Consider the following 24,581-nt stretch of genomic DNA (forward strand, 5'->3'; position numbering starts at 1 on the left):
ATTTGCTTTTTGGGATGAAAAAGCTGCATGCGGGGATTTCCTTTTTCTTTCTTATAGAGATATAAAGCTAGGGTATATATGAGATATACTACATTTTGTCTGAGAATCCCACAGTGTCCAGTCCTGTGGACAGCAGCTTCCCAGCTAAAGTATCTTAGAGACGTTATCTCTGCCAGCATAGCCATTCCAGCATGAGAGCAAAGGGTCTACTGGTCAGGGCTTCCTTTCCTCATCCTTCACTCCCCGTCAGGCCTGGTCCTCCTTAGCCTTCTAGTGTCACCTAGCTGCTCACCTAAGAATCTGTTTTATCTTCACTTATGTGACTAATATTAATTCCTTTTTTTTTTTTTTGAGATAGGGTCTTGCTCTGTCAACCAGGCTGGAGTACAGTGGCACCATCTCAGCTCACTGCAATCTCCACCTCCTGGGTTCAAGCAATTCTCCTACCTCAGCCTCCTGAATAGCTGGGATTACAGGCACACACCACTACACCCGGCTAATTTTTGTATTTTTAGTAGAGACAGGGTTACACCATATTGGCCAGGCTGGTCTTGAACGCCTAACTTCAAGTGATCTGCCCACTTAGGCATCCCAGAGTGCTGGGATTACAGGCGGGAGCCACCATGCTCAGCCTATTAATTCCTTTTTTTTTTTTTTTTTTTGAGATAGGGTTTCACTCTGTCATCCAGGCTGGAGTGCAAGTGGTACAATCTCAGCTCACTGCAGCCTCCTCCTCACAGGCTCAAGCAATCCTCCTGCCTTGGCCTCCTCAGTAGCTGGGATTAGAAGCATGCACTACCACACCTGGCTAATTGTTTTTGTAATTTTGGCAGAGACAGGGTTTCGCCATGTTGTCTAGGCTAGTCGCCTCCTGGACTTAAGCGATCTGCCAGCCTTGGCGTCCCAAAGTGCTGGGATTACAAGCGTGAGCTACCACGCCCAGCCTTAATTCCTTTTAAACCTTGTGTCATAGTTATTTAGATCTCAAGGGCATTGTCTATGGGTTTTTCTTTTTCTTTTTTTTTTTTTTTTTGAGATGGAATTTTGCTCTGTCACCCAGGCTGAAGTGCAGTGGTACGATCGCGGCTCACTGCAGCCTCTGCCTCCCGGGTTCAAGCAATTATCCTGCCTCAGCCTTCTGAGTAGCTGGGACTATAGGCACGCGCCACCACACCTGGCTAATTTTTTGTATTTTTAATAGAGACAGGCTTTCACCATGTTGGCCAGGATGGTCTTGATCTCCTGACCTCATGATCCACCCGCCTCGGCCTCCCAAAGTGCTGGGATTACAGGCGTGAGCCACCGTGCCCAGCCGGATGTTTCATCTTTTTAACTTCTATTGCCTTAGTAAAGTCTTTTGCTCACCATAAATGCTCAATAATTTTATTTTATTTTTATTATTTATATTATTTTTATTATTTATATTATTTTATTTTATTTATTTTTATTTTATATTACTTTATTTTTGAATCTCACTCTGTCAGCCAGGCTGGAGTGCCATGGCATGATTATAGCTTATTGCAGCCTCAAACTACTGGCCTCAAGTGATCCTCCTGTTTCGATCTCTCAAATAGCTTGGTCTCCCTATATTGAGCAGGCTGTTCTTACACTCACGGGCTAGGCAGTGTTCCACCTCTGCCGTCCAAAGTGCTGAGATTACAGGCATGAACCACCACACCCAGCCTCAGTAAAATTTAAATGGCTCAAGTGTTAATGACTTAATGTGTTACCTTTTCTAGGGCTATTTGTCGTTTTTTGTTGTTGTTGTTGTTGTTTTTTGCTGATATTTTGGGGGAGAAAGTAGGCCTTGGCCTAAATTACTAGATTATTAGAACAAAACCTCAAAGCATTTATGAAAATTAATATATGACAATTGCTTTGTTACCAAACTAATAATACTATGGTTAGTTTAATAGCACCTCAGCTGTTAACTTGTCATTTGGTTTTTTTAGGTCGACTTATTTTTTTTCCGGTTTTTAATATTTAGCTTAGCTGGCTTTTTAAAATTCCATTCACTTTATTGTCTTTGAATAATTATGGCAAATATACTTACAGAAATCCAGTTGTAAGTGTAAAGTTGACATTGAGTACCTATGATTTGCTAAGTACTTTAAATGTATTAGATTTTATTTTCACAATAGCCCTTCAAGGATGTATGTGATGTATCTGTGTTTGGGGCTTCAGAAAGGTGTTCCCTTAAGAAACTAATACAGCTCTAAAAATTAACACTGTAAATCAAAGACACTTTGTCTCAAGGGGACAAAATAACCCCCAGGCCTTATAAAATCTGTCACTTGGTTGCCTATAGCAATACTGCTAGAGAAAGGCTACCTCGAGAAGAGATTTCACAACCATGGATACATAAACAAAGGGGAAGCATTTTTTGAGCCCATTCAAGCACTTCTTTGTAGAAAAGGAGCTTCATTCAGCCAGTTGCCTCATCCAGAGAAAAAAGAAGTACAAGAGGGGCAAGGGTCCCGTTCTACCAGACGAGACTGTTGCCATCATTGAGTCACTATGTACCTTAAGGGTAGATGTTTACAGTGCCACCTGCTTAAATCTTTTCAGAGCTACATAATTAGTCTATTGATTTTTTCATTCTTAGACCTGAAACAGAATGATAGTCAAGAAATTAGTTAAGTAAATCTTAAATAAGCTATGCTTCCTAATTCAATGCCATTATACAATTCCAGCCTTGTGTCCATCTGTATCTCTCTCCCCCCCTCCTCCCTTAAAGAGATGAAGTCTCAGCCAGGTGAAGTGGCTTGCGCCTGTAATCCCAGCACTTTGGGAGGCCAAGGTGGGAGGATTACCTGATGTCAGGAGTTCAAGACCAGCCTGGCCAACATGGCGAAACCCCGTCTCTACTAAAATTACAAAAATGAGGCGGGTTCAGTGGTGTGCGCCTGTAGTCCCAGCTACTCTAGAGGCTGAGGCAGGAGAATTGCTTGAACCTGGAAGGTGGAGGTTGCGGTGAGCTGAGATCATGTCACTGTACTCCAGCCTGGGCTACAGAGCGAGACTTCGTCTCAAAAAAAAAAAAAAAAAAAAAAAAGGCAAAATCTCAGTATGTTGTTCATGCCAGCCTTGAAACTCCTGGGCTCAGATAATCCTCTTGCCTCAGCCCACCAGGCCTGGTTTTGTCTCTCTTAACTCTTGACTGAAAAAAAAAAAACGATATTTGTATGCATCTCAAAAATACGGTTACCAAATTTTGTTGGGTACAGCATTTTAAACCATTTAATCCAGGCTTTTGGAATGAAGTAATGGTCGCAATCTTTCATGACCAGTTGCTTGGCACTATACATGCTACAGTCCACTCAGCATTTCTAAACTATGTTGTTTTAATAATATGAACATATTCTAGAAGGCACAATTTTTAAAAATCTTTCACAAATCTTTCTTTGAGGTATAAAAGAATGGCATGATACCTATTGTAGTAAAGTCCTGAGCATGGCAAGGTAAAGTGGAGAGCAACTTACATGGGAAAGATAGACCTTTTACTTTCTAGGGGAGAAAAGTTCGCTTAAATCAATTACATCACTCTGATACTTAAAACTTTAATCTCTGTTTTAAGAAGAAAACAGAAAATATGTCTGGTTGTAACAGAAAAATGCTCTAGATGGGACATGCCCAAGGAAAAATCAGAGATCCCTGGTATCTACCACACATTCCTACCTGGAAATTCACTTTCCAGAGCATTTTTCTATACAAATCTTGTAGGCTCTTTATATATATATTTTTTTGCTTTAATAAGGTAGGCTTTTATCTTAGTAGGTGACAAATAGAGTTTCTAATTAAATACAATAAAGAACTAAATGAAAATATTCCCTCTATTGACTTTTGCAAGGTCACAGCAAGTCTGTAAAGTAATAATGTGAATGGTAAGAGTCCATTCTCATGAATCTGTAATCCTACACAGTATAGATTTGTGGCACATTATATTGGCAAAGGATTGTACCTGAAAATGACTTGTGCAAATATGTCTATATATAATGTATTTCAGCACTAATTTACTATAAAATAATAGTAGCCAACTCACAGTATTTTTTTTTTCTGTATGAGACACTTGCCATTTGGTTTACATATATAGATACCTAATTCCAAAAAAAAAGAAAAACTCTGGAAATGAAAAGCATTTTTCATAAATTTGTCTGAACTTATTTGGTGATAAAACATGATGTGAATTTACTTGAGGCTATTTATAGACTTTATTTTACTTAATCTGAATATTTATTTCCTGCAGAAATATTAATGTGATTGTAGGTCACTGCCTCAGATCCTGCTAGTTCTGTGCGTTGAATAAACATCTGACTTTATTGAATTCTATGTGATTTATTTTGTGTATCTTCAAACTTGGGGAAGGAGAATTGGGGGAGGGGGAGTTGGAAAAAGTATTTGGATTTTTTTTTTTTTTTAAGAAAAGTCACTAGTTTGCATCATAATATTTGTCCTCAATCTAAAAGAAATATATTGCACATACGTTTCAGTTCCCTGAAGTGATCAAAATAAATGTTGAATTAGATTAATGTTGCCTACACTTAGAATACAAAGAGCCGTTGATTTTCAATAGGAAAAAAAATCTGTGTTGCTTTTTAATAGGATGTGCATCTTTGTTTCCCTTTATTTGAAACCTTGAAATTACTAATCTTAGCTTTGAAACATATTTAATAACCATAGTTGCTATCTCTGCTTATTTGGTTGTAGTCCCAGCCCTTGTCACTGTTAATCGCTGTGATAAGTAGAAAGAATTCTAGGAACCTCCCTTTCAGTTATCCCTATGGAAATCTTGTTTTTAATAGCACTTTTCTTTCTGGGCTTGCATGACATTTTATCTTTCTTTTCCTTTCTTTTTGCCGTTTGCAAAGACTCTTGGGAGGATTTGACAGATTTGGTGGAGCAAATGCGCGATGATACAGAAGGTGCGTGCCACACCAACATCTTTCAGCTTTTTTTTTCCTTGCTTTTTAAAATTTTCTAACCACCTTTTAATTGTTTTCCATAAGAGGAAATGTCAGTTTTAGGTTTTATTTCCCATGGCAATAAGTGGGAAATCTTTATGTTTTGGTTCCAAGTAAAATAGTGTCAATGTATGTTTATGTTGCTTTTTAAAGATATTTGCTGATAACATGTTTAAAAGGGACATTATTTCAAGATTACATCGAGCTTTTGCTATGGCTGTTTTTTCACTTGTTGAGACAGTGTAAATTTTATTACTCATATAAATATATGTATGTGTATTTCTGTGAATTTCACAGCAGCCAAAAGCAAACAGATCCCAGGAATCTAGTGTTTAGCCTGGAATGTTGCTCTGATTTGTAGATTTCCATGACATTACACACTTTCAGCTTTGTCATGTAATAGCATTCCTTTCTGGTGTAATTATTTTTTGTTAATTTTTTCTTCTTCATGCAAAAGACTGAAACGTGGAATGGTGTGATTATCTTTTTAAAGTAGCATGTATGTTCTAATGTGGAAAGGTTCCCCAAACCAATCAGTGTTTCTTCTGTATCAAGGCAGCTAACTGTAGGGAGCTCAGGGTGATTTAAACATTTTATACTAAAAATAGAAAAATTGAGATTTGGCTCTACTTTATCATTTTACATGTTCCCACTTTGCTTTAGCACACACACCCCTGACACATACACATCCACCACTCTGCCCAGACTGACCTTTCTCTGCCCACGTCCTCCTCTCCTACTTTGTTCCTATGACATCTCATGTATTTACACCCTTCCCCCTCCTGTGCCTATGGCAGGTGTGCCACCTGCTAACCCTTCAGTCCTTATAGGATTTCCACAGTTTACTCTTTGACAGCTTTGGCCCACATTCTTTTCTCCATTCACTTGCTCCTGCAGAACTTGGAGCTTAATGAAGACTTTTTACTTATTCTCTAATTCTTGTGTGTTTATCAACCTAGTTGAAGGGTAAACTCCTTGAGAACAGAGATTGTCTTAAACTTCTTGATATCCTTAATCAGACCCAGGATAAGTACTACCCTCAGTAGGTCTGGTCATACCAAACAAAATCAAGGCAGCTTTCCCCTCTGTTGATGCCCAAGAGTATCTTCTTCTTCAGCAATTGCCTTTGAATGTGTGAATTCTGAAATCCTGAGTGTCATCTCTTTTCCTTTTGTCAGACTATTTTTATGCCATCTTTGATTCTGCTTTTAATATAACTGATTACATATAATTCAGTGAAAGAACAAATCAGTATTGTCTAGTTAATTGACAGTTCACAGACAAGAAAAAAGAGAAGGGTGTTGATTCATTTAGTGTGTAATGTTTACTGTTGTGTTGGCTGCTATTATTATTTTATTTATTTATTTATTTATTTTGAGACAGAATCTCACTCTGTCGCCCAGGCTGCAGTGCAGTGGAGCGATCTCACGTCACTGCAAGCTCTGCCTCCTGGGGTTCAAGCAATTCTCCTGCCTCAGCCTCCCAAGTAGCTGGGATTATAGGTGCATACCACCATCCCCAGCTAATTTTTTTGTGTTTTTAGTAGAAACAGGGTTTCAGCATGTTGGCCAGGCTGGTCTCGAACTCCTGACCTCAAGTGATCCACCTGCCTTGGCCTCTCAAAGTGCTGGGATTATAGGTGTGAACCACTGTGCCTGGCCTATTATCATTATTATTATTAATAGTTATTGGCTAGGCACCACCAGGTTTAAGGCTTTAATTCCTTTGATAGACTAGATATTAAAGAAAAAATGCTTCATAAAATTTATCCCCTTCTTAAGAACTTTACCATGACTCATCACAGGCAAGATTCTATTTCTTTAATACAAAGTATTAATAACGTAAGAGTCAAGCCTACTGTGAGAGTCAGACTCCTTTTTTAAATTTTGTTTTTGCTGGAATTTTTGTGGATGGTTATTATAGGTGAACTCCAAAAGGGAGAGGAGATGAACTTTAACAGTATAGTACATAAAATATCCAGAAAATGTTGATTATGTCAGTACCTTGATGATCTTAATAGATTTCCAGTCAAGTAATATATGGTAATGTTGATCAAGATCCTCTTTACAGAAAAGTCTTTCTGAAATGCAGTGTGAAAAAAAATGAGAATGGGGAGAGGGAGATGACTTCACTTCAACTCTTTAGATCATTTCATTCTTCTTGATATCCTTCTCTACTTTTCTTGCCTCATGGTCTCAATCACAGTTATGTAAAATTCCAGCATTTCACACAACTGTATTACATAACTTGGAGATGTTATAAATAAGTGCTAGTACCAAGAAGAAATACGTTATGGAGTATTACCTGCACATAACACACAATAGCAATTCAGGGTCTGGGGAGAATCCTCGTTTCAGACTCAGAAAAAGCTGATGATATATGCAGGCTTAGATATTTTCTGGAGACCTTCAACTGCTAAGCTGTTTTCAATTCTGTTTCTCATCTGTTATTGTAGATGTGCCATAACAGTTGGCTTTTATTTCCTTTTATTTTTTTGAGAGGAGGTATAACTGTGTTGCCCAGGCTGGAGTGCAGTGGCATGATCATAGCTCCCTGCAGCCTCGAACTCCCGTGCTCCTTCCTCAGCCTCCTGAGTAGCTGGGACTGCAGGCCATGTGCCATCACACCTGGCTAATTTTTATGTATGAATGTATGAATGTATGTATGTAATGTATGTAGAGCCAGGGTCTCACTTTATTGCCCAGGCTGGTCTCAAACTCCTAGGCTCAAACGATCCTCCCACTTCAGCCTCCCAAAGCACTAGGATTGGAGGCTTGAGCCACCGCACCTGGCTATAGTTTGCTTTTTAATAGATAAAGTGTTAACACTGGCTTCTGGCCTCCTAAAAATTTTTAAAATAACAGACTCTAGTGGGTTGCAGATTTGAACTGGTACTTGTTTTTTTTTGTTTTTTGTTTCAGTTCTGTCACAATTGAAGCTTCTTTTTTTGTTTTTTTTTTTTTTTTTTTTTTTTGAGATAGAGTTTCACTCTTGTTGCCCAGGCTGGAGTGCAATGGCATGGTATCAGCTCACTGCAACCTCTACCTCCTGGATTGAAGCAATTCTCCTGCCTCAGCCTCCTGAGTAGCTGGGACTACAGCCACATGCCACCACATCTGGTTAATTTTTGCATTTTTAGTAGAGACAGGGTCTCACCATGTTGGTTAGGCTGGTCTTGAATTCCTGGCCTCAGGTGATGTGCCCACCTCAGGCTCCCAAAGTGCTGGGATTACAGGCATGAGCCACTGCGCCCAGCCCTTTGGAATTTTTTTTTTTTTTTTTTTTTTTTTTTAGGAGACAGGAGTCTCACTCTGTTGCCCAGGCTGGAGTGCAGTGGTGCAATCTTGGCTCACTGCAGCCTCCACCTCCCGGTTTCAAGTGATTCTTCTGCCTCAGCCTCCTGAGTAGCTGGTACTACAGGTGCATACCGCCATGCCTGGCTAATTTTTGCATTTTTAGTAGAGATGGAGTTTCACTGTGTTTGCCAGGATGGTCTCAATCTCCTGACCTCGTGGTCCACCCGCCTTGGCCTCCCAAAGTGCTGGGATTACAAGTGTAAGCCACCACGCCCGACCTGAACTATTTTTTACAGTGATGATTAGTTTCATATTCTATGTGTTTGTAACTTACATCTACTAGAATATGAAATGTCTTCTTAGGGTAGAATTGTATTATGTACAACACCTATTATATTGCATCTCCTTTCCTTATATGTTAGTAATTTGTGTCTAAAATGCTTTGAAACTCACTAGGGAAATTATGAACATTAAATTAAATAATAAAAGGCACATAGCTTATTACCTTTCATTTTTCAATAAATATCGAATTCCTGTCTGTACTCGTTACAAGCCTTTTGAACAGATTTTGTAAATTTGCAGTTGCCCGGATTACTGCCCGTCACTCTGAGGATTAAAATGGTCAGGACAGTACTTGAATTTAGGCAATAATATACCTGTGTAAAATTTTACCTACCAAAATTGCATACTGGTTCCTTAACATTTGGGGGTAGAGGGTGTTAAGACTTGATGCATGTTGAAAAACAGAAGAAACATATCTTAAGAGATTTTATTAGCTTCTAGCACTGTGCCACATCATCATTCAGTAAGCTTATTAAGTTAAATAAAAGTGTTAATAATGGCTTGGAGTGGTGGTTCACTTCTGTAATCCCAGTACTTTGGGGGACCGAGGCAGGTAGATTACTGGAGCTCAGGAATTCGAGACTAGCCTTGCCAACATGACAAAACCCATCTCTACTAAAAATACAAAAAATTACTGAGGCAGGAGAATTGCTTGAAACTGGGAGGCAGAGGTTGCAGTGAGCTGAGGTCGCGCCACTGCACTCCAGCCTGGGCAATAGGGTGAGACTCCCTGTCAAACAACAACAACAAAATTGGTGGGGCATGGTGGCTCATGCCCATAATCCTAGCACTTTGGGATGCCACGGTGGGCAGATCACCTGATGCCAGGAGTTCAAGGCCAGCCTGAGCAACATGGTGAAACTCCGTCTCTACTAAAAATACAAAAAATTAGCCAGGCATGGTGGCAGGCTCCTGTAATCGCAGATCCTGGGAGGCTGAGGAATGAGAATCGTTTGAGCCAGGGCGGCAGAGGTTGCCATGAGTCAAGATCATGCCCCTGCACTCAAGCCTGGGCGACAGAGCAAGACTCCTAAAAAAGGAAAAAAAAAAAAGAAAAAATTAGCAGGGGTGGTGGCACATGCCTGTAGTCCCAGCTACTCAGGAGGCTGAGGCAAGTAAATCACTTGAAGCTGTGAGGTGGAGGTTGCAGTGAACTGAGATTGCAACAGTGCACTCCAGCCTGGGTGACTGAGCAAGACTGTCTCAAAAAAAAAAAAAAAAAAAGTTATGTATATATGGAAGACCATAATAATTGCAGTACCTAACAACTTTTTTCCTTAGTATATTCCAAGCACTTCTAAATGCTTACATATAAGAACTTGTTTACCCTTCAGAACCCTGTCACCATTTCATAGATAAAGAAAGTAACGCATACAGAGGTTAAGAAAGTTTCCCAGTGGAATACTACTCAGTTGTAAAAAGGAACAGACCATTGATACGTGCAACAACCTGAATGATTCTTCAGAGAATTATGCTGAGTAACAAAAAGTCAATTTTAATGGTTACGTACTATATGATTCTATTTACATAACATTCTTGAAGAGATAAAACTATAGAAATGAACAGATTAGTGGTTGGCATGGATTGAGGATGGGGTAGGGGCAAGGAGGGATGTGGGCATGGCTATAAAATGTGGGCATATATATCAATATGGGGGATCCTTGTCGTGATGGAAATGTTCTGTGTCTTGACTGTAATTCAACATCAGTATCCTGGTTGTGATAATGTACTACAGTTTTGCAAGATACCCTTGGGAGAACTAGGTTAAAAGTACATAGTATCTCTCTATATTATTTCTTACAATTTCATGTGATTCCTCAATTATCTCAAAACAGAAAATGCAACAAGAGAAAAAACTTTTCCCAAGGTCACCCAGCTAGGGAAGAGTTTGAATAGAGTTCAAACTCCCACAGGCCAGCTTTAGAGCTTGTGCTGTTAACCACTACACCAAAGTTCTTTAAACTTATTTGACACAAGAACCACTGTAAAAATACATCTTCATCCAGAACTCAGTACACACATCATTTATTTGTATGTATCTTAAAAGTTTCCTGAAACAATACATAACCTTACTATATAAGACATAAAATTGATTTTGTGACCCACTAAAGGGTTGTGACCTTTGTTTGAAAGACACTCCAGTATCCTGTGCTGCCTCTCTGGTATATATCCATTTGTACTCTAGCCACTATCTAGGTGTGGGGAAAAAAAAATCCTGAAAGGACTGTTTTGGCTCTGTTTCCAGCCTGTAATTGTGGGCATACTTTAAAGGCTGGGCTAGTAACCTTGCATACTTCTATTTCTCTTTAAAACATCTCCTTGTTGGCCTGGCGCGGTGGCTCAAGCCTGTAATCCCAGCACTTTGGGAGGCGAGGCAGGGAGGATCACCCCGAGGTCAGGAGATCAGGAGACCATCCTGGCTAACACAGTGAAACCTGGTCTCTACTAAAATACAAAAACTTAGCAGGCCAGTGCTTGAAGCCTGTAGTCCCAGCTACTCGGGAGGCAAGAGGCAGGAGAATGGCGTGAACCCGAGGTGGGCTTGCAGTGAGCTGAGATCCGGCCACCACTCCAGCCTGGGTGACAGAGCGAGACTCCATCTCAAAAAAAAAAAAAAAAAAAAAAAACATCTCCTTGTGAAAGCATCTTTTCTCTTAATTGTTATTATTGTCCTATGCTGATGACTCTCTAACTCCAAACTTCCATTTGCGTTTACAACTATGTGATCAAAAATATCTTGAAAGCTGGGCATGGTGGTTGCATTCCTGTAGACCCATCTATTCAGGAGGTTGAGGTGGGAGGATTGCTTGAGCCCATGAGTCCAAGTCCATCCTGGGCAACACAGTGAGACCTTGTCTTTAAAAATGATATGTTGAAAATCTTTCCACATAAATATCCTTTATGATATCCAAAACCAAGTTTACTTTGCCCTTTACCTCCATAACAGTTACTCACCTTTGTCATTTCCCTTTATAGCACACTGTTTCAGTCTCTCAGGGCAAAAACCTTGGTGTTATTCTTGACCCCTTCATTTCCTTTCTCTCTTCTAATGACTGTCTAAACTTGAATCACTACAATTCTTCATGGCAGATCATTTTGATTCTCTTCCCTCAAATTCATTTTGCATAATCTTCTCAGATTAATCATCCCCAAACAGAATTTTAGTTACGCTGATTCCCTGCTCAAAACTACAATGGTTCCCATTGCTTCCTTCATTAATATCCAAGTCTAGTTTCAGAGACCTCTTTATCTGACTCTACCCTACCTGTGTTTTCCAGTTCTCCCCAGTGAGAACTCCCCATTCCACTCTTATTTTCTCCACCTGACCTCGCACACCCATTCCAACCACTTGGAATACTGTCCTTCGCGTGTTCTGTGATACCACAACATTTAGGATCTACCTCAAGTACTGCAGTATATTGAGATTTATCATGCTTTTATTCATATTACTTTTGGTGTTATCTCATTTGGAGTACAAATGTACAGTATTCCAGGGAGTTAAACTAAGGACAGTGATTATTCATGGTTTTTGTCAGATCTGAGGTTTACGTGCTTTAGCAAACTAATAAAGCCTCTTACTGTTTCTTGGATACTGGCAAAAAATACAAGACTCCTAGGTCAGAGGCAAAGGACTTTATTACTTATGACAATGCAAGCAGCCTAAGCATCTGCGTATCTGTGCCAGTTCCTCTTGGACCAGAGTCCCATTGGGTGACACTGTATGACTCAGTGACATGCTCACACGTGGTAGGTTTGTGTTGCAGATGAAGAAGGCCAAGTTGGGAGAACCCATTGTTTTTATAGGAAGCAGTAGGAAAGCCTCCTCTCTCATTATCAGCTCCATAAATGGCCCAGGAAAGAGTGGTCAGGGCCTTATAGTCTTGATATAACCCAGTAAGAAATGTAGGCACACAAGAGGTGGAAGGAGGATTGTCTCCCCCAGCATTTTACAGATGAAACGGAAGAATGAGAATTTCCCCCAACATCACTCAGGGAATGTGAGAGAGACAGATCTAACCCTTCTAGATCATAGATCTAACTGCGAGATTGTATCATGGCCCTCTCACATCCATTTAAATTGTTTCTTTTTCTTTTTTTTTTTTTTTTTTTTTTTTTTGATACTAGGTAAAGCCCAAAACATTTAAATTATTTTTATGCAATAAATTGAGCAAAGCAAGGAAAAGCAAGGAACTCTTGGGTTGTATTTACCACCTAAATTTCTTATGTTGTATCAAAACAAAGAAGGTTAACTGTTGTCCTAACTTCTAAATGTTTCCAGAAATCTAGGTATTCTTCTGCAGCATGGAATGCTCAAGTAAAGGAAACTGAAGAAGTCTGGGAAACTTTCCAAAACTAAAATTGTTATATTATGATATGGGAGCCCAGTGAAGAAGAAATCAGTGTGTTTCCTAGGGAGCTCTTGTGCAAGCTAGTATTTTTTTTTTTTTAATCTATTAAAGATTAGAGAAATGTACACCTAACCAAGAATGAGTAAGAGTATATAAAAAGAATGGTTTTGGTTAAATAAGCTAACTCATTTCAATGCTAAAGCCCATCAAAAGGGTTTTTTGTTGTCATTGTTGTTTATATACACAGGTAGAAGAAACTACAGTAGTTTCTTACAGGAGGCCAGCAGCTAAACCTTGACCTGGAGCAAGAGAAAGCAGAATGTCTTTTTTCTTTTCTTGTTTTTTTCTTTTTTTTTTTTTTTTGAGACAGGATCTCACTCTGTTGCCCAGGCTAGAATGTGGTGGCACAGCTCACTGCAGCACCCACTTCCCAGGCTCAAGCCGTCCTCCCACCTTAGCCTCCCAAGGAACTGAGACCACAGGTGTGTACCACCACACCCAGCTAATTTTTTCTGTGTTTTATGGAGAGAGGGTCTCACCTTGTTGCCCAGGCTGGTCTTGACTCCTGTAGTCAAGCTATCCATCTGCCAGCCTCAGCCTCCCAAAGTGCTGGGATTACAGGAGTGAGCCACCGTGCCCAGCCAGAATTTTACTTTTACTTTAAATTTTTTACTTGTTTAATTGTGGAACTTTTTTTTTTAGAGACAGAGTCTCAACTCTGTTGCCCAGGCCGGAGTACAGTAGCATGATCATAGCTCTCATAGCTCACTATAGCTTTGAACTCTTCCTGCCTTACCTCAGCCCCGAGTAGCTAGGACTATGGGTGCATACCACCATGCCCAGCTTAATTACACAACTTTTTATAGTACGTAAAAAGAATAGCTTAATGAGCTCACATATCTCCATCACCAGCTTCAGTAATTATTGCCAATCTTATTTAATACCTCCATGTTTGTTTCTGGAGCATTTTAAAGCAAACTCCAAACATTACATCTCAGCACCTGTAAATCCTTCAGTGTCACAACTAACAAAATTGACAACAAAGTCTTATAGTGTCTCAACCCATTTTCAAAATCTGTTGATGGTCTCAAATATGTCTTTTTTTAGTTGGTTTATTTGAATCAAGATACATACAAGATATATATTATTATTACATCTAAAAACTTTAGTTTTTTTTTTCTAATAATAGCCTTATTGAGGTACAGTTCATATACCACAAAGGTTATCACTTTAAAGTGTACAATTCAGTGGTTGTTAGTATAGTCAAAAAGTTGTGCATCCATCACCCCTCCCTAATCTGAGAATATTTTCAACACCTTTTCTAAAAAGAAACTCTATACCCATTAATAACCACTCTCTATTCTTCCTCCTCCCAGCCACTGGCAGCTGCTAGTCTATTTTCTGTCTCTGCAGATTTTTTTTTTGAGGGGCTTCTTCAAGTATTTACATATGTCTCTCTCCGTAGATTTGCCTATTCTGGGCATTTTATATAGACAAAATCATAAAATATGTGGCCTTTTGTGTCAGGCTTTTTTCACTTAGCATATGTTTTCAAGGGTTATCCATGTTGTAGCATGTATCGTAACTTCATTTCTTTTTATGGATTAATAATATTTTATTGTATGGGCATATCTTATTTTGTCTCTTTATCGGTTGGTGGACATTTGGCTTGTTTCACTTTGGGGCAAATTATGAATACTACTACTGTGAACATTAATGTGTACATTTTGTGTGGATATATTTTTAAAATAATTTCAGCTTTTTTTTCGCTTCAGGGGCTACATGTGCAGGTTTGTTACATGGGTATATTGTGTGATGCTGAGATTTGGGGTATGATTCATCCTGTCACCCAGGTAGTAAGCATAGTACCCAACAATTAACTTTTCTGGTTCCCTTCCACCTCCCTCTAGTAGTCTCCAGTCTCTATTGTTGGCATTTTTATGATGTGTGGACATGTTTTCATATTGAAAATGTTGAATTGCTGGGTCAAATAACTCATATGTTTAATTTTTTAGAGAACTGCCAGACTGCCAAAGCAGCTGGACAGTTTTACACTCCTAGAAGCAATGCACAAAAGTTTCCAGTTTTCCACATTCTTGCTAATATCATTTCCTTCAATGAATAATAATTATTATTGTTATCCTAGTGAATGTGAAAAGGTATCTCATAATTTTGATTTGTATTTCTCTAATTAGCATCTTTTCATATGCTTTCTGGCCATTTGTCTCTCTTCTCTGCAGAAATGTATATTTCAAGCCTTTGCCCATTCTTTTTTACTAGGATTATTTCTCTTCTGTTGTTAAATCATAATAATTCTTTATACATTCTGGATATTGGATCTGATTTGCAAATATTTTCTGCCATTCTGTGGGTTGTCTTTTCACTTTCTTGATGATGTCGTTTGAAACACAAATGTTTTTATTTTTGATGAAGTCCACTGTACCTGTTTTTTCTTTTGTTGCTAAACCATTGTCTAGTCTATGGTTATAAAATATTTAGACCTGTGTTTCCTTCTAAGAGCTTTATAGTTTTAGCTCTTACACTTTGGTCTCAGATCTATTTTGAGCTTTTAAAAAAAAATTATTTTGCATTTGGATATCCAATTATCCTACCACCATTTTTTGCAAATATTAATTTTTGTAATTTTAGTAGAGATGGGGTTTCACCATGTTGGCCAGGCTGGTCTTGAACTCCTGACCTCAAGTGATCCACCCACTTCAGTCTCCCAAAGTGCAGAGATTGCAGAAGTGAGCCACTGCGCCCAGCCTGATCTTTTAAAATGTCTTTCAGCAAAGTTTTGTAGTTTTCCATGTACAAATCTTGCACTTCTTTTGTTACGTTTATTGGTAAATATTTTTCTGGTGCTATTATAAATGGAATTGTTTTTAAATTTCTTTTTCAAATTGTTTGTTGCTAATGTATACAAATGTAATTAATTTTTGTGTGTTGATCTTGTACCTTACAACCTTGCCAAACTGATTTTATTTACATACGTTGTGTGTGTGTAGATTCCTTAGGATTTTTTATATATAAGATCATGTCATCTGCAAATATAGTTTGACTTCTTCCTTTTCAAACTGGATGCCTTTCATTTCCTTTTGTTGCCTATTTGCCCTAGCAAGACCCTCCTATACAATTTGGTTAGAAGTAGCAAAAGTGGGCATCCTTGTCTTCCTGATCTTTGAGAAAGCCTTCAGTCTTTTACCATCCAGTCTTTTGCCATCAAGTTTGTTAGCTGTGAGTTTTTTGTAGATGCCCTTTGTCAACCTAAGGAAGTTCTCTTCCTAGTTTGTTGAATGTTTATATCATTAACATTTTTGTTATATTGGCTATTGGAATTTGTCAAGTGCTTTGTCTGTTTCTAATGAAATGACCATGTGATGTCTTTCTTTACTCTGTTAATTTGGTGTATTATATTGATTGAGTTTTGTGTGTTGGACCGACCTTGCATTCTGTGATTAATCCCACTTGGTCCAGTTATATAATCCTTTTTATATGTTGCTGGATTTGATTTGCCAGTATTTTGTTTAGGATTTTTGTGTCTGTATTCATACGGAGTATTGATCTATAGTTTTCTTATGATACCTTTATCTGATTTGGTCTCAAGGTAATATTACTGTAATAGAATCAGTTAGGAAGTTCTCTCTTCCTATTTTTGGAATAGTCTGTCAAGGATTGGTGTCAATTCCTTAAATGATTGGTAGATTTTAACAATGAGGCTCTGGTTCTGGCCTCCTCTGTGTGCTATTTTTTTTTTTTTTATTACTAATTCAGGATCTTTACTTGTTGTAGGTCTCTTCAGATTTCCTATTTCTTATGTCAGTTTTGGTAGTTTGTGTCTTTCTAAGAAATTGTCCGTTTTGTCCAGATTATTTAGTATGCTGGCATACAGTTGTCCATAGTATTCCCTTATAATCCTTGTTTCTGTAATGTCAATACTACTGTCCCCTCTTTCATTCCTGATTTTGGTAATTTGAATCCTCTCTCTTTTCTACTGATCAGCCTAGCTAAATGTCAATATTGTTATCTTGTCAAAGAACCAACCTTGGATTTTATTGATATTTCTCAGTAGTTGTTTTTGCTGTTTAATTTTTTTCTGATCTAATCTTTATTATTTCCTTCCTCCTAGGGCTTTCTACTTATATACATGTATGTTAGTTGCCCTTGATGAAGCCAACTGTGAAATCATGGCATTATAATATGCTAGCTAGGAGAGTGATCTAGGTCAATGCTTCTCAAACTTTAATGCACATACAGATTGCCTGGGGATCTAGTAAGAGTGCAAAAACCTCTACAGCTTCCCATGTCTAAAAGCTTTCATGGTGATGCCAGTGTTGATATTCCGAGACCAGAGAGTAGAAAGGATCTAGTTCATTTGGTATCAGTCATTTGTGGGGTTTTCCAAACAGAACATGTCATTTCTGTGGTTCCAGGTATATTAATATGTCTCTCCCTTTGAGAATCAGTGCTCTATATGTGATTATGACTGATATGAATGTGCATGGTTTCCAAGGGAAAAAACTGAACAAGCCCAACCCTCTCATTTTACTGATGAGGAAATTGAGGCTTCAAAGAGGTGAGATTTCTTGCCTGAAGTCATGTAATAGTTTAATTGACTCCATAGATTAGTATATTAATCCTTTCTGATGACAAGTCCTAACTCAGTGAAGTTCATCATTGATTATACTGTTACCAAGAAAAGGTAGCAATGAGGACAAGTAAATTTATGGTTAATTTTTTTTTTTTTTTTTTTCGAGACAGAGTTTTGCTCTTGTCGCCCAGGCTGGAGTGCAGTGGCACAATCTTGGCTCACTGCAGTCTCTGCCTGCCGGGTTCAAGTGATTCTGCTGCCTCAGCCTCCTGAGTAGCTGGGATTACAGGTGCCCAGCACCACACCCAGCTAACTTTTGTATTTTTAGTAGAGATGGGGCTTCCCCGTGTTGGCCAGGCTGGTCTCGAACTCCTGACTTCAGTTAATTCACCTGCCTCGGCCTCCCAAAGTGCTGGGATTACAGGTGTGAGCCACCACGCCTGGCTGGTTAAATTTTTTTTGACTAACCCCTTTAACAGATTTCAATCCAGAGAAAGTGGTACTTAAGTAAATTTTCTTATTTTTGAGTAGAAATATGATACCTGAGATGCCATTAAGAATAGATAGATATAGAAACACACCTGGCCCCTAAAGTTGAAGGAAAAATAGGGAGCCAGGTCAGATACCTTTCTCCTATGCATATTCCCCTGGTCTCCTGTATATGCCTTTGTTGGAGTTCTTACTGCAGTGTAGTTGAATTACTTCTCAGTCTTCTCCACAGAAGTGTACCCAATGTCAGAGGAAATTGTGTTATGCTTACAGTCTGCCTGGAACCCTAAACTAATGACATATCAATTATCTTAGTTTTAAGAAATATAGAAAACTAACATTTCCATAGAATAGGTTTATGTCATTTAACAACAACAACAAAAAAAAATTTAATTAGCTGGGCATGATGACCCATGCCTGTAATCTTATTACTTTGGTAGGCTGAGGTGAGAGGATCACTTGATCTTAGGAGTTTGAGACCAGCTGGGCAACATAGGGAGACCCTGTCTCTACAAAAAAAAAAAAAATTAGCCGGGCATGGTTGCACACACCTGTTTATTATCCCAGCTACTTAGGAGGCCAAGGTGGGAGAATCACTTGAGCCTGGGAGGTTGGGACTACAGTGAGCTGTGATTGTGCCACTGCACTCCAGCCTGGGTGACAGAGCAAGATCCTGCCTCAAAAATCAAAACAAAACAAACGGAACATTTAAAATTATTTGTCCTGGGCGAGACGCAGTGGCTCACACCTGTAATCCCCAGCACTTTGGGAGCCCGAGGCGGGTGGATCACTCGAGGTCAGGAGTTCAAGACCAGCCTGACCAATATGGTGAGACCCCGTCTCTACTAAAAATACAAAATTAGCTAGGCATGGTGTCACATGCCTGTAATCCCAGATACTTGGGAGGCTGAGGCAGAAGAATCGCTTGAACCCTGGAAGAGGAGGTTGCAGTGAGCCAAGATCATGCCATTCAGCCTGGGCAACAAGAGTGAAACTCCATCTGAAAAGTTAAAAATTTAAAAAAAAAATTATTTGTCCTGGAATAAAATTGATCTTTGTTAAATATGATTACGTTTATGCTGAAATTTCAGGTGTTTGCTGTACACTGCCCTATTTGTTCTCTATAAGTTTGTATTAACCAACTTTGATAAATAGTAAGCACTTTGATGGCAGGGACTAAGTCTATTATTACCTCTGTTATTTCTAACATTAAACACAATATCTAACACATAGTAGATGTTCAATATGTATTGACAAAATAATTGCATGAAAGTTCTCTATTGGAATAATAGTGTTAAATGCCAGTGTTGTGAACATTTTTAAATTTTAAATCATTTTACTCACAGGAAAAGCTTGACTGATGATATCATGAAAGTCGTGCATGTTTTAAAATGGCTTTCTGGCTTATACAATATAACAGAATCTTTTTTTACTTTATATAGTTAAAAGTACAAAATACACAGAAAAGAATCCTATGTTATAAGTATTCAGCTCAGTACAACGTTACACACTCAACATGCTCACGTAATAAACACCCACCAACAAACAGAACTTGACCTGCCCTCAGAAGCCCCTCCATACTCTGTCAGGTCATTGCAGCCCTTTTTAACAGGATAGGTTAGTTTTGCAAAATCATTTTATACTTGAATAGGATTTAAGACAAGTAATGTTGAATAGAAAATATTCTGTAACAAATCAGGTTAATGATTTAATATTCATTATTAGCAACCAACATTATTTGTAGGCCAGGTGTGGTGGTTTATACCTTTAATCCCAGCACTTTGGGAGGTCAACATGGGAGGATGGCTTGAGGCCAGGAGTTCAAGACCAGTCTGAGCAACATAGCAAGACTCAATAGCCATACTTTTGTATACTATTCAGCACAAAAATGTCAATAATAAGCATTAAATAATACTCATTTTAGCTTTTGTGTTAATTAACAATGAGCAATAAATTCTTTTTTAAATTTTTGATGTGTAATAATTGTACATATTTAGGGGTACAGACTGATATTTTGGCTCATGTATACAATGTAATGATCAAATCAAGGTAATTAGCATATCTCTTACCTCAAACACTCATTTGTTTATTTTGGGAATATTCAAAATCCTCTCTTCTAGCTATTTGAAAATATTTTAAAAATTATTGACTATAGTCACCATACAATGCTACAGAACACTAGAACTTACTCATCTTATCTAGTTGTAGCTTTGTATCTGTTAACCAACCTCTCCCTATCTTCCCCTCCTCCATACTCTTTTCATTTTCTAAAAACCACAATTCTACTCTCTACTTCTATGAGCTCAACTTTTTTAGCTTCCACATATGAATGAGAGCATGTGGTATTTATCTTTCTGTCCCTGACTTATTTCACTTAGCATAGTGTCCTTTAGGCTTATCCATGTGGCCATGAATCATAGGATTTCATTCTTTTCATGGCTGAATTTTGTGTGTGTGTGTGTGTGTGTGTGTGTGTGTGTATACCACATTTCTTTATTCATGTTGATGACACTTAGGTTGATTTCATATCTTGTGAATAGTGCTGAATTAAACATGGGAATGCAGATATCTCTTTGTCATATTGATTTCCTTTCCTTTGGATAAACATCCAGTATTGGGATTGCTGAATCATATAGTAGTTCTATTTTTAGTTTTTTGAGGAACCGCCATATAGTTTTCCATAAAGGCTATACTAATTTACATTCCCACCAGCAGTGTATAAGAATTCCTTTTTTGCTGCATTCGCACCAGCATTTTTTATTTTTTGTCTTGTTGGTAATAGCCATTCTAACTGGAGTGAATTGTTACTTTTAAGCTCTTATATCTAACCATCAAATTACTATAACAGATTTTTGTTTGACTTTTCATTTGTTTAGATTAGTAGTTCTCAATGTAGAAGGACCTGACTTCATCTCCCAAAGATTATTTGCCAGTGTCTGGAGATGTTTTTGGTTGTCTTAACCCACCAAAAACAGCTGTCAGTGCTACTGACATCTAGTGTTACCCACAACTGGGTTGCTGTGAAAATCAGTTTTCAGAACAGAGCCCCGTAAAAATGAATTATCTAGCTTAAAATGTCAACAGTGCCAAGTAGTGTTTTTTAAAGAATGGGTGGGTTGTTTGTGTTTGATGGAAGTTAGTTTAAATAGATTATAGCGCCTTACTAATGGAGTCCATGGTATCAGAAATTTAATTCCCATAGACGCTAGTTAACCTGTCTGTAGTTCATGCACTCCAGACCTCAGCCAGATGTCTTAAACATTTCTGCTGCAGATTATAAGAAGAAGAACATGAGAAAATATAGATGGGTTGGTATAAATCTATCACTACTTCTGGAAAAATGTCTCAATATGATATTTTTTACTTAACCCAAGTCTATCTCTCCCCCACATGACTAGTTCTCACTATGTTGGAATCAGCTTATAAACTTTGACTAGCAGCATTGTTTAATCTTGTTATAAGTTCCTGAATTAATGGTCTACAGGCTTGAGGCAGAGTGAATGCCTCAGAGTTACATTATGGGCAGGCAGTTATCTAGCACCAACCATAGTCTCCTGCCATCTACTGGAGATGTTAGGTGAGAAGGCTTGTAGCCCTCTACACACATTCATACCCACACCCCTGCTCTATTCCTTTTTTCGAGTAGTTATAGGAGGTCAGAAACACTAGAATGTACATACATGCTGGTAATAAATAGAAATTATCTGATAGTTGTTCTTCATGGCTGTCAGGGCATAGTTTTCCATGTATTTTACTGTCCTTTTGTGAGAATACTACCCTTGACAAGTTGATCTATCATGAACAAAGAAAGCCACATTTAAGCTATGACCCTAAAACATTTGTTGTTATGCAGGAAAGAATTAATGGTAATGTATACCAATTCTGACTCTCACATAAAGTGTTTCTCCAAAAGTAACCTCAGACAACATGACAACAAACCAAGATTTATATAGTTGGAATTTCAAATCCACAAGTCCTTAAACTGAATGAGAAGATTAATTTAGAATTTGACCATTTGACTCTGCTCATTTAACTTTGAAAGCAGATATAAATAAAAACATTGTATGAAGAAAATTGCTTGGGATAATTTGCATTAAACAGTCTGTTTTTTGTTAAGTGACTTATTTGTATTATGAAACCATGGCCTTATTAGTATTTTTAGTCTTCCTAAGAAGAAATGGAATATGTCATAGAGCTCTAGGCCTTCTTTAGTTTTCAGTACAAATTTGGTATATTTGGTATTTGGGAGGATACACATGGCATAAGGTAAAGAGAGCGTTAGCTTTCATGTCAGATCCAGGTCCAGATTCTGCCACTTATAAACTGTTACACCTTGGTCCACCTAACTCTTATGGGCCTTTTTTAGCAACGGAAAGAAGGGAGAATACCTAAATATGATGAGAGAGTAAGTAGGTAAAATAATCCTATAAAAGAATGGTCAGGAGGAGTCTGGCCTCTGGCTCTGTCATTGATTACTGGCTGTGCCCATGGACCAGCTGCAACTATTTGAGTGACCTAAAATGGGATGGTGACTTGCCCGAGGTCATACAGTGAGTCAGGGCAGAGCAGTTGAAGCTTTACTGTCTAAGTCTCATTTTCCTTCCCTGTAAAATTGTTGTATTGGTGACTGTCTCACAGCATGTTGTAAGGAGAGATGGAGATCATAAGTGTAAGAGGCAGCCCACAGTGCTGGCACAGTGTAAGCACCAATAAATGAAGGTAATGAGTACAATAAAATGTGTCACTTAGCCTCTTTCCCCAAATAGTTTGTCTGTCTGGTTGATGAGAGCCATACACACTGTGTGCTAAGACTTAAAAATGTGGGAGTTGATTAAGTTCTAGTACTGCATTATACTAATAATGCTAGTGCATAGTTTAAAGAATAATAAAATACCATAATGCAAAGTTTGTTTAAGCCCTTTACCCTTTTCTTCCTCCATTGGGACTTTATTTTTAGAGCACGTCACAAATTATGCAGAGAAGAGAGGGGTAGGCAAGAATGGAAGCAGAGAGAGCAGTGTGAAGGTAGTACAGTAGGGAGTTATGACACCCTCAGGTTAGGGTGATAGCAGAGGCCGTGGTGAGAATATTAAAAGACTACTCAGCCAGGCACGGTGGCTTACGCCTATTATCCCAACAGTTTGAGAAGTTGAGGTGGGAATATCGCTTCAGCTCAAGAGTTCAAGACCAGCCTGGGCAACAAAGTGAGACCCTGTCCTCTACAGAAAATACAAAAATTAGCCAGGTGTGGTGGTGTGCGCCTATGGTTCCAGCTACGTGGGAGGCAGAGACAGAAGGGTTACTTGAGCCCAGAAGGTTGAGGCTACAGTAAGCTATGATCATGCCACTGCATTCCAGTTTGGGCGACAGAGCAGGACCCTGTCTCAAAGAAAAAAAGAAAGAAAAGACAACTAAAGGCTTGAGATTTGATAAAATAGTTCATTTTACCACTTCATTGAGGCTATTCTTAAAGGAAACTAGCATTTTTTTCACAGTGAGTACATGGTGGAGAAGAATACAATACTGAATTTTAAAATGTGCTATTTCTAGTAACCAGGCTTCATCTTCTTCCCCTTTGACTGCAGATCCTAATTATCTCATGGCTAACGAACGCATGAACCTCATGAACATGGCCAAGCTGAGTATCAAGGGCTTGATTGAATCAGCTCTGAACCTGGGGAGGACTCTTGACTCTGACTATGCACCTCTCCAGCAATTCTTTGTGGTGATGGAACACTGTCTGAAACATGGCTTGAAAGGTAGGCCGTCGTCCCAAAATGCTAATATGCATGCAGCTGTTTTCTAGCAATGCATACTATAGAAGAAAGCATTCTTTGTAGAGCCAAAGAATAAGAGGCTTGAATTAATAATATTGATCCATTGGAATGGAGTCTATATAGGAGCAGGGTTATGATTGACTCAGTGGACTTATAGGGCTTTAAAAATACAGATCATTAAATGTTACAGTTGGAAGGGCCATTATAAGTAATCAAATCCAGTACAGTAATTCTGTTTGACAGGTGGAAATAGGCCTGCCCAGAATGAGACATGACTTGGTCAAGGTCACACATTGAGTTGTGACAGATTAGGTGCTAGAACTCAGGTCTCCCGACTCTTGGTTCAGTGTTCTTTCCACTTAACTATAAGCTTTTGAGGGCAGTATCTGGTCTTGTTCACCCCTGTTTCCTTTCTTGCTGCCTTCTCAATATTCTTTTCCTGTTATTTTTTGTTTGGTTGTTTTTTTAAAATCTGTGTGCCTATGCTTACCAACTTCCCAATATTCCATAGCCTATTTCTGGATTACATATTCTTTTCTATTGAGCTGTTTTCTTCATTAATACCACACAATTTTAGGCACTAAATTGTTAAAATGTTTTATTATATAATATGGCTAGGCCACAAACTGTTCTTGAAAGAAGAAGGGCTGAGTCTTGGGAAGTAGAAAATTTTTTATTTTCACAAAATATTATCTATTCTACAAGCATGAATGAATCTAAAACCATCTTATAACCTGGGACTGGTTTCCTGAAAAGTTGTGTGTGTGTGTGTGTAT

General features: G+C 38.4%; 1 protein-coding gene across 20 annotated transcripts in view; it reads left to right on the forward strand.

The window, feature by feature from the left end:
• The window catches only part of RUFY3 (RUN and FYVE domain containing 3), a 103,219-nt gene that overhangs the window by 32,978 nt on the left and 45,660 nt on the right, over window positions 1–24,581 (forward strand). For 17 of the 20 annotated variants that reach the window (XR_002522086.2, XR_002522087.2, XR_002522085.2 and 14 more), the window contains exon 2: window positions 23,614–23,787. Coding sequence is in view for 15 of the 20 variants with exons in the window: in XM_021938552.2 (XP_021794244.2) it covers window positions 23,614–23,787 (174 nt within the window). In the remaining 5 variants the exon portion in view is untranslated. Of the gene's footprint in view, window positions 1–4,868; window positions 4,923–23,613; window positions 23,788–24,581 lie in introns of all 20 variants that reach the window. The other 3 variants (XM_009206974.4, XM_009206985.3, XM_009206980.4) reach the window with 1 other exon arrangement.

This window comes from Papio anubis, chromosome 3 (assembly GCF_008728515.1).
Source record: "Papio anubis isolate 15944 chromosome 3, Panubis1.0, whole genome shotgun sequence".
Classification (NCBI taxonomy): Eukaryota; Metazoa; Chordata; class Mammalia; order Primates; family Cercopithecidae; genus Papio; species Papio anubis.